Source organism: Cervus canadensis, chromosome 32 (genome assembly GCF_019320065.1).
Source record: "Cervus canadensis isolate Bull #8, Minnesota chromosome 32, ASM1932006v1, whole genome shotgun sequence".
In the NCBI taxonomy this organism is placed as follows: domain Eukaryota; kingdom Metazoa; phylum Chordata; class Mammalia; order Artiodactyla; family Cervidae; genus Cervus; species Cervus canadensis.
In genome coordinates this window covers 21,498,664-21,514,104 of record NC_057417.1, presented here as the reverse complement: position 1 = coordinate 21,514,104, position 15,441 = coordinate 21,498,664, and the positions used below count along the sequence as shown (strand labels likewise).

The 15,441-nt window shown below is 39.2% G+C and overlaps 1 protein-coding gene and 2 non-coding genes across 3 annotated transcripts; all 3 read right to left on the bottom strand.

Annotated features, from left to right (window-relative positions):
- Positions 1 to 504: 504 nt before the first annotated feature.
- On the bottom strand, positions 505 to 10,769 carry CCT6A (chaperonin containing TCP1 subunit 6A). Its single transcript, XM_043454942.1, has 14 exons — positions 10,528 to 10,769; positions 10,026 to 10,089; positions 8,502 to 8,636; positions 7,480 to 7,653; positions 6,813 to 6,916; positions 6,110 to 6,220; positions 5,726 to 5,885; positions 5,558 to 5,640; positions 4,574 to 4,670; positions 4,109 to 4,256; positions 3,565 to 3,698; positions 2,756 to 2,858; positions 1,695 to 1,767; positions 505 to 1,442 (listed from the first exon to the last, which is right to left on the bottom strand). Exons 1-14 carry the CDS (start codon positions 10,662 to 10,664, stop codon positions 1,370 to 1,372), a joined length of 1,596 nt encoding a protein of 531 aa, XP_043310877.1. The 5' UTR covers positions 10,665 to 10,769; the 3' UTR covers positions 505 to 1,369.
- Positions 3,926 to 4,066, bottom strand: LOC122433654. The gene has a single exon (XR_006267144.1). It is a non-coding gene; the product is annotated as a small nucleolar RNA SNORA15 (small nucleolar RNA).
- Positions 7,787 to 7,920, bottom strand: LOC122433657. The gene has a single exon (XR_006267147.1). It is a non-coding gene; the product is annotated as a small nucleolar RNA SNORA22 (small nucleolar RNA).
- Positions 10,770 to 15,441: the final 4,672 nt, after the last annotated feature.

Sequence of the window (15,441 nt, the reverse complement as noted above, 5' to 3'; positions counted from 1 at the left end):
CCCATGGACTGCAGCCTACCAGGCTCCTCCATGGGATTTTCCAGGCAAGAGTACTGGAGTGGGGTGCCATTGCCTTCTCCGACATTGTGTTCTAGAACCGGTTAATTAAGAAAAAGCTGTTTCCTCAGGATTAAGGTCTAGAAGCTGAAGCTCCAGTATTTTGGTCTTCTGGCGTGAACAGCTGATTCACTGGAAAAGTCCCTGATGCTGGGAGTGGTTGAAGGAAGAGGGCGTCAGCGGGTGAGATGGCTGGGTGGCACCACTTACGCAACGGGTGTGAACCTGGGCAAACTGGGAGATGGGGAGGGGCCGGGAGGCCGGGCATGCTGCAGTCCACGGGCTCGCAAAGAGCAGGTCGGACACGACTGGGAGACTGAACAGTCTAGAGGCCCTGCCAGTTCAGAATCCCCTTTATTAACTTGTGAACCACTGTTTGGATTGATTTCCTTCCCTTTTATATGCAGATTCCTTTTGTACCCTAGAATACCATCTTGAGAGCACAGAAAGGTTTTAACTTCATATTTATTACACACTCACTGTAGGCAACTGCCAACTCCTCAAAACACAAAGTTCAGCAACACAACTTCACTTTCAAGGGCTTCAGATATACCTACTGTATTTTGTGCAAACATTTAGAAGAGAACAGTAATTTAAGATAAACAGGACACTTGAGGATTTAGGAAGGGTATCAGTATAAGCAAAGGTTCTGAGCTGTGAAAATAACAATCTTGCCGGAAAATCTCTAGTCCTTAGTCACCATATATTCAGTCGTGTTTTTAACCTCTGCCTTTTGTATTTTGCCACTTTATACTTTCAGCTCTTTGAACCCCTCTTGCCTCTGGTTCCATCTTTCTACTCACGATAACTTAACACTTCTGGGAAGCATTTTAGCAAAGCTACTTTAAAAGCATGAAAAGTCCAAAGTGTGCTCGGGAAGCAGGAATGCTTCAAAACTTTAGGTTATTTAAGTCTTATGCTTAATGACAGGGAACTACTGGAAATAAATTAAAATACATCCATTAGAAGAAATTATTAAACTATTAAAATTTGTTTTTCAATGAATATTTAATAACAAGATAGATAACATATGCTTATCTAATATTTTTATATCACTGAGGGTAAAGCAAAATGTCCTGTTTACTGGGTAAGTATGACCTGCTGTATGTGGACACTGCAGTGCAATTTAAAAAATACTGTAATTATAATTTCAGAACTTCAGAATCTGAATAGGTGCCAGTGTTCTCTCCTTTTTTAATATGGGAAAAGAAAATCCTTTGAAGATCATTTGAAGCTTGGACCAAAATTCCATAGCTGTATTATTAGGATCACTCTGTAGTCTTCAGGATTCAGATACAAGGGAAGCTTCAATTCAACCTTTTAGAGAAGACATTCCAGCTCTCATGATCTCATCAACCAGGAGAATGTTGGTGGCAATCACAGTGCTGAAAAGGGGGAAAAAAATCAAGACAGCTCAGGTTTGAGGTATGAACTCTAATTCAACTCAATCTCCAACTAACTTGTGCAAATTATGTCAAATTTCCCCCTTACCCCTCCATACACAGAAGGATAGCTTCAGTTGCTATACTTTCGCCTGATTACATTTTCTTATGGAAAGAAAATTAAAATGTACCAATTTTAAAGAGTATGAAGATTCCCTAAATGTTATTTTACAGTTCTGGCTTTCCCAAACTTACCAGGAGTGAAGAAGCTGTTTCTTTACACAATAGTTATCCCATATGCCTGCTTCTGCTGCTACCATTGGTTCACCTGAAAAGTAATTCAGTCTTCTTAAAATCACATAGAGCAGGTTCATAAGATCAGAATGCTGTCTAAAAGAACTAATAAGAGTATTCTGTGTGCTTTTACTCCTCAGTGGTTACTCATTTCCTCTAGTATTAACTATGAGAACCCGAAGTTCCTCACTTAGCCCAATGTTGTATTACAGACCATGACTCCTATGCACAGCAGCTTTGATGAGTGGCTGACCTCTACTTAGAATACTTTCAGTGACAGGAATGCTCTAGTTGGTTGCCAAACATTTGCACATGTATCTTTTTCTGGAGACATTCTTATTTGTACATATTAAAGTACAGCACTTGAGCTATAATCTGGCAAGATAGGCTTATCATTTCCCTCATTCCAGAGAAACCTTTATTAACTGGGAATCTGGGAATGACATATACACATTATTATATAGAAAATAGACAAGAAGAACCTACCGTGTAGCACAGGAACTCTACTCAATCCTCTGTAATGATCTATATGGAATAAACTCTAAAAAACAGAGTGGATATATATACCCACTGATTCACTTTGCTGCAGAGCATAAACACAACACTGTAAACCAACTACACGCCAATAGAAATTTAAAAAAGAAACCTTTACATTAACTTGAATGTAAATGCTGTTGTCCACAATAGGTCTTCCACATACTGCACAGATGTATGCACATCTTCCACTTTCTACTTGTATGATCTGTATTACACTGGCCTAAGATCAGGGCCTTAATCATTTCATTAGGTTTGGTTCCCTCTTCCAGCTTTTGCTAATCCTTAGCCTGTTTTCACCCATAGATATGATCATCAAATGTATCACTTTAATCAAAGTCCCTGATAAAAAGGTGAGTAAAGCAAGCTCAATATGAAACCCTTCAATATACACCTGAACCACCTACCACAACTCAGCAACATCACCAAATCTGTACTCTACTTATAGTATCTAGATCTCCCCCTTCAAATGGTTGCATCCTCCTTACCAGTGTTCAAGTCCACACCCACAAGCTGACCGGATTCTGAATGTTCTGCTTGAACTTTAACTAGTGTTTCCTGAAGGTCAAAACCGGAGTTCTGAGCAAGAACCTAAAGGAAACAAATGTAACTATTTAAAGATAGGACCTACTAACTGATAGTCAAGTCTAAAATAAATAGTATTTCTAACTTAACAGTTAAAAAAAACTTTTAATGAATGCAGACTGATATTAATGTTCACTTTACACAATGGCTAATATACATCACTAACCCATTCACTAATCCACCTCAGTCTCAGCAATAACACTAGCCATAAACTGTACTTTCAAATGAGCACACGATAGAAAACCAACATAATAATCTTTCTCCAACTCTCTGTGACCCCACAGACTGTAGCCTGACAGGCTCCTCTGTCAATGGGGACTGTCCAGGCAAGAATACTGGAGTGGGTTGCCATGCCCTCCTCCAGGGAATCTTCCCAATCCAGGGATTGAACTCAGGTCTCCTGCATTGCCGGCATTCTTTATCCTATGAGCCACGAGGGGAGCCCATATTACTCTTAGTTTAAAACAAATAAAAACAAAAAGCAAGCTTGTACCCAAGGATAAGCCCTACACTACAACTTCAGATAGTCAAGCCTCCTGTCCAGAGGAACCAACACATTAGATATTGAGAAACACCTGTTCTAATGTTAGGGTGAAAATGGATGCAATCTATTTATTCAAAATCCACATTATGAAAAAACCCACATTAGCAAAAGCTTTCATCGGATGAATCACTTTGGTGTAGTTTAGAAAACTGTGAAAAGCATTCACACCTTGGGAATAATGAGCAATGCATCAGCAAACGCCTGAACCCCAAGCTGGGCCCTGCCCTTTACGCTGGGCTTGTGTTTAACCAGGGCTTCTGCCATCGCCACTTCCACTGCGCCAGCGCCTGGGACTACACAGCCTGTTGGGTGAGGGAAAGAGGAAAACGCTAAGATACAAAGAACATAAAACTGTTGAGTCAATTATAAGGAAAAATATACATAAAATTAAAACACAGGAAAGCCATTAATTTGAGAATGCCATGTAACCGCAGCAAGTTTAATACTGCATTTGAAAGCGATACAAGCAACATCTCAAACAACAGAATGATTTAAGGAGCACATGGCAAATCCTGCAAGCTTTTAGTTCATTTGTATCCCCTTTTTAACAACAGCATGCTATGAAAAAACTTAGCATACCATCATAGCCATTTTAAAGGGAAAACTTTACTTTTGCATGGTGTCTGGCTGTGTAAACTACTGACAAAAAGAACACAGTATTCAGCCATGCCTTTTAGACTAGCAGAAAGAATAAACACAGGGAGCATCTTACCATCATCAATAGCATTTTTAACAGCCCTCAAGCCATCTCTTATTGCGTCTTTGATTTGAGTAAGCGTGTGCTTATTTGGTCCTTTGATCAATAATGTGACAGAGCGAGGATTGTTACATTTCTCAATAAAGGTGAACTTCTCTTCTCCCTGTGTGAAGAGGGGGTATTTTAAAAAAACAGGATATGGTTGTGCAAGGGATGACCAGAGGAGAGGGGCTTATGGAGGAATAAATGGGGTATTAATCGGGCACCACACTGATCACATTAAAGCTAACAATTTCTTTGAAAAAAGGTCACATAAATGAAATGTGATTTTCCCATCAAGGGCTTATTGTTACTATGCACAAGTCATCAAAATGTATGTAAACAAAGCAAAAACACTACCCTGAGTTTGGAAGAATTCTTAACTACTGAAGAATTCATGAACCAAAAAGTAGTAGTATTTTGGGAAGAAAGTACACTTACCAATGTATATTCATAGACAAGTCCTGCATGTCCCAAACAATCAGGATTTAGGTCATCAAGAGAATTTAGGGCTATCCCACCACAAGCAAGAGTCAGCCTGAAATATTCAAGTATTTTAAGGGAAATGCAGAAGTGCTTTTATTAGTTATATCTAGAGGTTAATTCTTTTTAGAAAGCAATCTTTTTCAGAATTACGTACTAAAATCATGTTCTAAAATATATTTTACGTAAGCCTTTCCATTTGCCACCAACCAGCTGAAAACTGGTCTTTTCTCCTAACTCTCCATTTAAACCACTCTCCTCAAGTCAGTAAATACTCCTCTGACATGAAATCTAAAGGCACACCAGAGCTCTGCGGGAGAAAGCATTCTCTAAAACCCTTGGTGCAGTCTCTTGATAAGGAAAAAACGATACTATATAGGTCATCATTTAAAAATAAAACAAGTATATATCAACACTCATAGCGGCACTATTCACAAGAGCCAAGGTAGAAACCCAAAGAAATGTCCACGGACAGATAAATGAATAAACAACACGTGGTATTATTCATCCTGAAACAGAAATGTGATCCCAATACATGCTACAACATCAACTTTGAAAAGATTACATTAAGTGAAAACAATCCAAATGCAGAAGGACAAATGCTCCATGATTCCCTTACATGAGGTATCAAATTCATAAGAGACAGTAAGTGGACTAGTATTTACCGGCAAGACTGTGTACAGTTATTGTTTAGGAGTACAAACTTTCTGTTTGCAATGGAAAAACTTCCGGAAACGAACAATGGTGCTAGGTGCACAACAATGTGAATTTCACTTTATGACACTGAATTATATATTTTAAAATTATAAATTTCGTATTATGCATATTTTGTAAAAACAGAAAATTAGAAACTCACAAAAATAAGAGGGAAAAAAGGAATAATCCAAGTTAACTCCAAAATAAAGTGAAATTCCTGTCACACAGATAATCTGCCACCCGTACCTTTCCATGTTTCTCCTTTTAGCTCTGCGCAGAGCTATTATGCCTTCTTTGGCAAGAGCATCTAAGGAAAAGGGATCAATTCCCTGTAAAAACAACAAAAGAAGTTTCAATATTTTACCTTTAAAATACAAATAGATACAGACTAGTTTATAAAACAAGATTTCTCACCTTTTGATTAATAACAACAAATCCTTTATCTGAATCACCACAGACTTTCTTTTTCAGGTCGATTATTTTTTTAACTCTGTCTTCAATGAATTTCCTTTCAGCTTTCACTAATTTCTCTCTCTCCTCTGCACTCTTGTAAAAAAAGCCAGAATTCACTTCTCTAAAAAAGAAATTACAGACGGGGGAGGAAATATTTAGCAAATGGTCACCAAGCTCCAATCCCACCCCCTGGTATGCTTTCAGAGGCTATTTCCTAGAATTTTCCAAATCCCTGGTTGAGGCATTTTGCCCTTTTGAGTGCAGACACTGAGTCTTAGGGAAATAAAAAAAATGACTTGACCCAAATGCCAAGCCTTTCCCATTTCTAAGGAGCTATAAACTCACGTTTTTTCATATTCTAATGACACGTTGCATGTGAGGATGTACGCATCTTCTACTCTCTTCTTCATATCAGGATGCCGTGCCCCGTGGTCCAAAACAAGACCTCTGATTAAGCTGTTAAAACATGTAAGAGATTATATTCTTACTGAGTTCCAGATGGGGGTGTAAAATATGCTAACAAAATTAAAACACTGAGACTGTATTGACAATTTTCACACAATTAACTTTATTACTTGAGTTACTTGAATACGACTTTTGGGTACTACCTAAGAAGGTTCAATTGTAAAAACGCAAAATTCCAGAACATGATAAAAACAAGCCATTCAAATTAAAGCCACAACCCTTTCTTATACAGAAAATTCTCCACAGAAACAGTCACAATTGGTTGCTATTAAACTGGTGATCACCTCCTTCTAAAAATGTTTTCAAACTAGGTCTCTGAAATAATTATCTCTGAGATTCCTCAAAGTCTCCTATATGCTCTGTACTCAATAGTTCAATAAATGCCAAATGACTGATGTAACTGACTTTTCAGGATCATTCTGACTATAAATACATAAAATTGACTTCAAGAGGTAATACTGCTAAGTAAATGATAACTTGTCTAGGCAACATACAATAATTCAAAAAAATCAGGCAAAAATAGGTACTGTGTAACCTTCAAATGTGTACTCTTTTAAGTATTTCATAGAATTCTAACACCTACCTTGTATCTGTTTCAGATTTATGTTTCATCTCCATGATCTCAACCATGAAGAGATCAATAGGTTCATCTTGTTTTTTAATGGCCAAAATGGAGTCCACTACAGCCTGCAAGAGGAGTATAACCATTCAATGAATTTGATTTGTGGAAGTTGAGACATTTATGGTACTTATTCTTCACAGATGTTTAAAGCAGTTTCTCGTCTTTGAAAATCTCCAAACTGATCTAAGTCTTTTTCTACATGCTAACAGAACACGATGCACTGTGTGTAAAGGGCTGAGTAATTTACATTCCTGAAACCTCCATTGTAATTCAAGAATCATTGACACCTCTATAATAAAAAATACTGACAACAGGAAACTTCTTAATAATAAAATCTCCATTTTATAAACCCCCTTTACTGAAAGGTCTGATTATACCTTTGTAACCTGGCCAGGAATACTATTAATACTATTATTTTCTCACTTCTTCTAGGGACACAGATCAGGTTATTACTGCCACAAAAATGAACTTTATGGCTGACCAAACACTTAGTTGACACAGTATGACACTGTGAAGAGTTTAAATAGCACTTTCTAGTTGCAATTAGTAAGAATACGGATATTTCCAGTTGCCAGGGGTTCTCAGTATAGGCGTAAAGTACCAGACACATGCCAAACTTAACACATACCTCTGTTAAGACGTCAGCGAGTTCAGCATGAACTTTAGTACGTAGAGATGTTCTGGCCACGTCTATAAGTGTTTCCCTGTCCATCTCTTTGCTTACTTTGACTTGTTCCAAAAACTGAAGTGCCTTTTCCTTTGCAGCTTCAAATCCTTCTGTAATTATTCTGGGATGAAGACCCTATGGTAAACATACAATTACAAAACCACTACTAACACTAGAAATCTTCAGGTAGATGCAACTACAGTTCATTACAAAGCAAGATGTATGAAAGTTTACTCTGCATCATTCATACCCCTAAACACAATTAATATCATGTGCTGACTTTCTGAATACATTTAAAAGGATAAACAGTCCTTTCAATGCAGAGGGAAAGAACAGACATTACTCTAGCACAGGGTCAAAGCCAAGGGAACTACAAAGCACTCTTGGGTGTTCACTGTGCAAACCACAAGGGAAAATGCCCAAAACGCGAAATTGTGTCATGACAATGTGGCTATTACATCTCTTCTACAGGTAACCTGAAAGTAATTCACATCATTTCCTAATGAAAAACAGGGAGACTCTGTTTTTCAGACTCTCTCTCTCTTCCCAAGAAATCCTTCCTACATCAGATTAGTACTGAGGTTTGCTTTACCCTTGGAACTACTGAAAGTTAAAAAAAATTTATGGCATTCTTAAATTTTGTTGACTTTTTCCTTAAAAATATGCCATCTTGGATATCCCACTTCTAGATCTCAATTATTAAGCCATGTTATAGACATATAAAAAATTATACATGGAATGCAACTTGATTGAAAAAACAAAAACCACCTTTCAGGCAAACAAAGATTCTACAATTCATTGAGGATCACAATAAATTTGTGTCAGACAAGGATACAGACTCTGGTTCCCAGATTTAAGCCCTTTGCTCTTTACATTCCATTATATGGCCTCAGCTACTATCAGTACATCAGTTTGTAGGAGTCAAACTGAGATTATTTCTTATTGACAACGAAGTATCAAAGAAACACAAGAATCATGTATACTTCAGAAATGTAGAGATCCGCCTGCTTCAGCAGCTCTCCGATGATGAGGACATTGGAAGTAGTACCATCACCAGTTATGTCATCCTGGGCTGTTGCTACTTTGGCTATTAAGGAGGCTGTTGGGTGTTGAATTTGCTGCAAGTAGAGAAAGAGAAAAATTCCTTAAACAACTTAAAATGAAAATAGTCCAAATATACCTTAAAATGTGTAAAGGGCTAATCTATTTGCACAAAATGTCAAAGTATCCAGCTACAAATTGCTCTGATTAAAAACATGATTAGCTATTCTGAGTTATCAGTTTACAACTGAGTTGTCAGTTATCAGCTGACAATAACATTTTCATGTATAAATTTACTTCTCAGATTATCTTGATTTTATCGATGAGGAAATATGAGGCCCAGTGAAGGTTTACTCAAGATAATGGAGCTAACAAGTAATAGCAACAATTTCAAATCCATGCAAGCCTCTTTATGACAAATGTAGGATTCTTGTGAGAATAAACCAAGTGCCTTTTAAAACTGAAAGCTCAGCAGCCCAGTTATCATTTGGCACTGCAGAAACAATTTAAAACGGGAAAAAAAAAAAAAAAAAACTTAGCCTCTTTAGCAAATATTACCACAGTGGATGTTAAGTCACTGTGGAACAGTTCTGGAAGAACAGAATATTCTTTATGTTTGTCACCCACAGATTCTTAACTACAAAGTATCCAATCATGGCCCCTGCACAGTTTTTGTCTCATTGTCCTCTACTACAGCCTTTTATGTCTTTAGGGACACTGACAGTTTTAAGAATCTAAGCAGACTAGCTTATTAGATTAGGTAAAATTAAACAGTCAGGTAAAGATGACTTTTCTGACATCGACTTTAAACTATGACTCCTATTTTTCTCTGCAAGCAGAGGCCACCACTTAACCCACCAACAAAAACTACACCTTCCAGGTTAGCTAATCCATATTGAAGATATTAACAAAACATCTGGACATTGAAGGGATGATACACTATTTTTAAAGCCTTAAATCTTATTCTGAACTCAAAACATAGGCAAGTCATTTCCTTTTCTAGGATTTTAACTGTTTTGGGGAACTCAGGGATGAGTAAAATGACTGCTCCTCTCAATAACCTCAGATTCTTAGTCACTGGGACTTTAAAAATGGTAGTTTTATTTCTCCTTCAGATGGTGGTGGAGAGGTGTGATGTAACACAGAAGAACTGTTGTTTGAAAAAGTATAACCATTCTGTGGCATTCTGCCTATGTCATTCCTCTTAGTTCTTTAGGTTTTATTAGGATTTTAATTAACACCCTTTAAAGAAAACCTTAAATGGTAAGAGTAGGGGATTCAAAAGTACGTTTATTAGACTCCAGGGCTCCTCACTATTCGGTACTGTCAATAATAGTACTGATAACATTTTTTCCTACTCTTTCCCACTGTCTGGAAAACCACCTGTTGAGAGTAAAAATCTTCCTACAAATCAAATGTACTACGGAAAACCAAGACACTTTGGATCTAGGACAGCAGCCTCTCACCATTTCATGAAGCAGCACATTTCCATCTTTAGTGAGTTTGATGTCTCCAGCACCAGAAACAAGCCTGTTCAATGGGCAGAAATGAATCGCACTGTGACTTTATCAATGGAGATCAAGTTAAGAGGCCCTTAACAATCGGGTTTTATCCAGATCTTCAGGAGCTGGGGCCAAGGGGTTGGTTCTCTGTACCCCGCTAACAGGGATGGCGCAGTGCCCACCCTCCTCCTGTCTGGGAAGCAATTTGAAAGGGCGCTCAAGTCCCAAGCGCAGGGGGGCGCCGCGCACGCGGGCAGCATTGTTCTCGGCGGAGAAGGAATCGAGCACCAGGAAACGACCAGGGTAAGAAATATGACCCAGCCGGGACAAGAGGGGTAAGAAGGGCAGCAGTGGCGAGTTCACAGGCCCGGAGGCTGCTGGCTCCAGGCCGCGGTCCCCGGTGCAGACCCGCGACAGCGCGAGGTGCACGGTGCCCGCCCGCCCCTCCCCGCCAGTCCCGCCTTACATCTTCATGGTGCCCTTAGGCCCCAAGTTGGTCCTCAGCACGTCCTGCAGCCCCCGGGCCGCGCTAATGTTGACCGCCAACGCCGCCTGCGCTCGGGCCACCTCGGCCTTGGGGTTCAGGGTCTTCACGGCCGCCATAGCTGACCCAACAGAGGAAGATAAGGGGACGCAGCGTGGCGAAAAGCCCCGAGCCGGTTCAGCGTGGCTGGGCGGTGCTATCCGGGTCTTCTGGAACAGTCGGGCGCGCCGGGCCCGCCCCCAGCGTGCCCGCGCGCCGCCGCCATTGGGCCGCGGGCCGGCTGGCGCCGCTCATTGGATTGCGGCCGAACGTAGCCCCGCCCCTCGCGTCTGCTGCGGCGCCATTGCGGTCGGGCAGAGCGTGTACCCATGCGACCGGCAACCGGGTCTCCTGAGGCTCTGGTGTCGCAGGTGGTTGGGTTCGGGCTTTGTGCACCCCGGATCTGAGGACGTAGGCGGAACGAACTTGTCGGCCGCGTGCTTCAGGGCGTGACTGGAGAGGCGGCTGCTCTTTCGCGGAGGTCTCCGGCCTTAGGGTGTAGGGTGGGCCTCCTCCATTGCGCACTCGCGCCGTTTACTTTTTGCCTCCCTTTTTGAGTTTATCCCGGTGACCAGAGTTTTCTGGACTATGTACAGTGTGCAGGACGTATTCTAGGTGCTTTGGCGGTTACACAGTGGACCTGAGAAGGACCCTTGCCTAGTGTCCTAGGTGTCTTAGGCCTGGGGAAGAAGAAGAGATATAAGGCAAGATGGAAAGTGCTAGAAGCCTTTAGAAAGCTACCTGATTGGGGCGATGACAGTTGAGAAGCAAGAGTCGGTCCACCCTTCGGGCTTACTACACAGTGCTGAGACCTCAGGCACTTAAGGCAGGTTTGAAAACTCAAACTTGGCTAAGCAGTGATGTCCAGCCAGCCTGTGAGAGGACTCCCTTATTCTGACAGATGCCCCCAGTTGTTTCTAGTATCCAGTTCCCGACCCCCACCTAGATACCAGGTAGTCTCTGATATTTTGTTTTATTTTTATAGGTCATAGCTAAAATTGTTAAGAATGTAGAAGGTGCCAGAAGGTATATGACGAAAAGTGTTTCTCCCTCTACTTAAATTTTCTCCTGATGTATATGTACCTTTAGATACTCTGAATTTCCCAGATGCTGTCTGGATTTCTAAATAAATATGTGTATAAATATTTTTAAAAAGCCCCACCCACTCCCCAAAATGGCAAATTATAATAAACACTGTTGGGTGTGTCACACTTAAAGTATCCTGAAGATGGTAACATATCAATATAAAAATGAGGGGTTCCTCATTCTTTTTTTTTTTTTTTTGGGTTCCTCATTCTTATGTTTAAGCAGCTGCATAATATTCTTTATAAGAATGACCTGACTAGCCAGTCACCTACTGATTGGCTTTTAGGTTGTTCCCAATCTTGTCTTTCTAAGGCTGCAGTAAATATCCTGGTATGTAATGCTTTTCAGTGGCTGTTTATATTTGAGAATCACAAAAGCATGTGTATGAGTTACACAGTAGGAGATAGATGATTAGTCCTGAAGATCCTTCCTTAATCCACAAGAAGTACATAGCCTAGTTAGATAAACTTGTAGACAAAGACAATGACAATGAACAGTAAAGATTCCGATGTTGTAATTAAGGGATGAATGAAGTGCTGTGAGCATGAAGGTATTAACTCTGAGCATCAGGGAAGGCTTTTTGGAGGAGGTGAAGTTTTTTGTTTTGCTCACTGCATGACAATTGGGATCTTAGTTCCCCTACCAGGGATCGAACCCCGGCCTCCTACATTGGGGGCCTGAAGTCTTAACCACTGCCAGGGAAGTCCCTGAAGGAGGTGAGTTGTGAACAGTAGGTAGATACTTTGCAGAAGAGAGCCTAGGAGAGTGGTATCAGACAGGAAGACAGTGGGAGGGCCTGTCAAGCCCAACCAAAGACATATGCATAGACTGAGGGGGAAAGGTTGCAAGAGACAAATTCAGGGAAGTAGCTTGTCCTGACTGTCAGGGCCTGGTTTGCGAGTTAAGATGTTTGAGCATATGCTTGCTGGCAGTGAGAAACCAAAGAACTAATGATGAAGATATTGGTGGAATGGAGAATGAACTAAGGGAGGACTGAGGATAGGGCAATCAGAAAGGTTTTGAAAACTATGTGTAGAGGATGATGAAAGCATATTTAATTACACAAATAAGGGAGAAAAGCATGGTTTAAATAGCATGTGTAATGTGTTCTCATTTTTTATAACTATTCCCCAGGCATCTGCTCAAAAGGCAGAGGCCATCAAAATATTAACATGGACTATATTAAAAACATTCAGAATATTTTCATTTTTGCAGTACCCCCACTTTATGTGTCCATAAAAGGGGGAGGCAGAAGTATTTACAGGAAAATATGAAATATACAAAATATGTCCATTGTCTTATTTTTATTAAATCATATTGAGTTAATAAACATTTTAATTAAATCATTTACCTATATATGTTTATATGATTTAATAAATATAAATATATATATAAAGGAAAGGATGTCCTCAAAATGTTTAACATTTTGTTTCTATCTGCCAATTTTATAGGTGAAAATGATATCTCAAAGTTTCATTTGTTTAGAGTGATGTTGAGTGTATCTTATATGTAGGAGCCATTTGTATTTTTCTGTGGTCTAGTCATGTCTTCTGTTTTTGTATTTGGTTTCTAAATATTCGTAGGAGCTCTTTATGTTTTCTGTGTTGCAATTAACTTGTCCTAGTGTTATTTGTATTTTGTATTTATGCCTTTTTTCCAATTAAACATTAATTTTTTTCATGTAGTCAGATGTTTCCTTTTTTTATGCATGTTTGAATTTTGTGCTGTGTAAAGTAGGCCTTACACACTTAAATATTTTAAAATTTCTCCCATGTTTTCTTTTGTATTTTCAAGATTTTGTTTCATTTTAAAGTTTTATTCATTTAGAATTTATTTTAATAAGGAATTAGATAAGAATTTGTGATAGAATAAAAAATGTATGTTGTCTTTGTCCCTGGTTCCTAACTAAAACCATGGTTTTCTGAGTGATAGGGGTGTCTTTTGTTACCTACTACAGTCCCCTTTAGAATACACCTGAGTCTTTGCTAATGAGGTGTGAGTCAAAGTAGGGAGCCTAGATAACCTCAGATAGAAGCTGGTCCCTGGCGAGAACAAACGTGATTAGAGGATGGGAAGTCTCAGCCCTCTACCCCCAACCTCCAGAGAATGGATGTGGTGGAGGTGGGTTGTAAAAATGCTTAAACAATCTGTGAAGGGACACATTGATGTCCTGGTAGCATGGTATATCCAGAGGGCATGGAAACTGTGTGTCACTCCCCTCACATCTGGTCCTGAGTATCTCTTCCATTTGGGTGTGCCTGAGTTGTATCCTTTATAATAAACTACTAAGTCAAGTGATTTCCTGAGTACTGCGTCAGTCTCAACATTTTTTAGTTTCCCCATGGAAGGGATTATAGAAGCCCCCAAATTTGTCGCCAAGTTGGACAGAAGTGTGGGTAGCTTAGAGACCTTGGACTTATAACTAGTGTGTGAAGTGGAGACAGTCTTGTGAAACTGAGCCCTTAACTGTGGGGTTTGCACTATAGATAGTGTCAGAATTGAATTGAATTTCTGGATGGCAGTTGGTGTCTGAGAATTGGAGAATTAGTTATTGATGTTTGGGAAAAAATTCACACAATCCAATTTTTTTTTTTCAAGAGTAATGTTTTCTACCATTAATGTGTAATGTAATTATTAGCATATGCTACATTCCCAGGTGTCTCTGGATCTACTTTGGACTGTATTCACTTGTGTACTGTTGTAAGTGTACACACCATATTGTTTCATTTACTGTAGTTTTACAGTATGTTTTAAAATTTGGTAGGGCCAGATCCTCTTCATCTTTTTTCAGAAATTTTCTGGCTATTTTTATGTTTGTTTTCCTTTTTAAATGAATGATAGAATTAATCTATCTTTTAAACATCTCTTTTTTTGGATCATAGGTTGCTTTCAAAGCATGTATTACTTTTTAAGTAAAACATACGTTTACTAGGTAGAATATTCAAATTAATGCAATAGAAGTGTAGATAGTGAAAGGCCAAGGGGTTAGAGGCATTTCTGACAAAATAGAATTTCAAAATATATGCTACATAGTTACCATTTATAGACTAGGAGTCAGAAGAGTTCAAGAAAATTCCAGAATAGGGGCAGGTTTTGTATGAGGATGTGGGGTAATACTGATTTTGGGTAATGTTTTTCCTTTGTTGGCCATTCATTCTTTGAGTGTCTACTTTGTGGCAGAGTATTGTGCTTGGAGTAAACAGACACATGAAAAGAGAAGGCCCCTCCAAAGACTTCCTTCCCAGTATAGAGACAAACATACTCCAGCACACATAAGGTACACAATGTACTAAAAACCTATAATGGTATATATGATCTCAGTTCCATGCTATTATAGAAGACTTCCTAAAGCAAATCTTTTTCCTAACTATTGAAAAAAATGTGTTTGATTTTCTTATTATAAAAATAATACACATAAAAAATAATCATAGAAAAAGTAGCAAAAGCAAATAAATTTAAATTCATAATCTTATCACTTAGAGATGACTGTGATGGTTATATGTGTGACTGGGCCATGGTGCCCACATATTAGGTCAAACCTGTTTCTGGACATTTCTGTGAAGGTGTTTTTTTTTTTAGATTAACGTTTACTAATAAATTGGTGGGTTAAATATACTCTGTTGGTGGATTAAATATACTCTGTTGTAAAGCAGAGTATCCTACATAATGAGTGGGCCTCCTCAGCTGAAGGCCTTAATGTGATCAAAGACTTCTCTCCCCCTAGCAAGATGGGATTCTGCCAGCAGACAGCCTTTGGACTCTGCGTCTCTT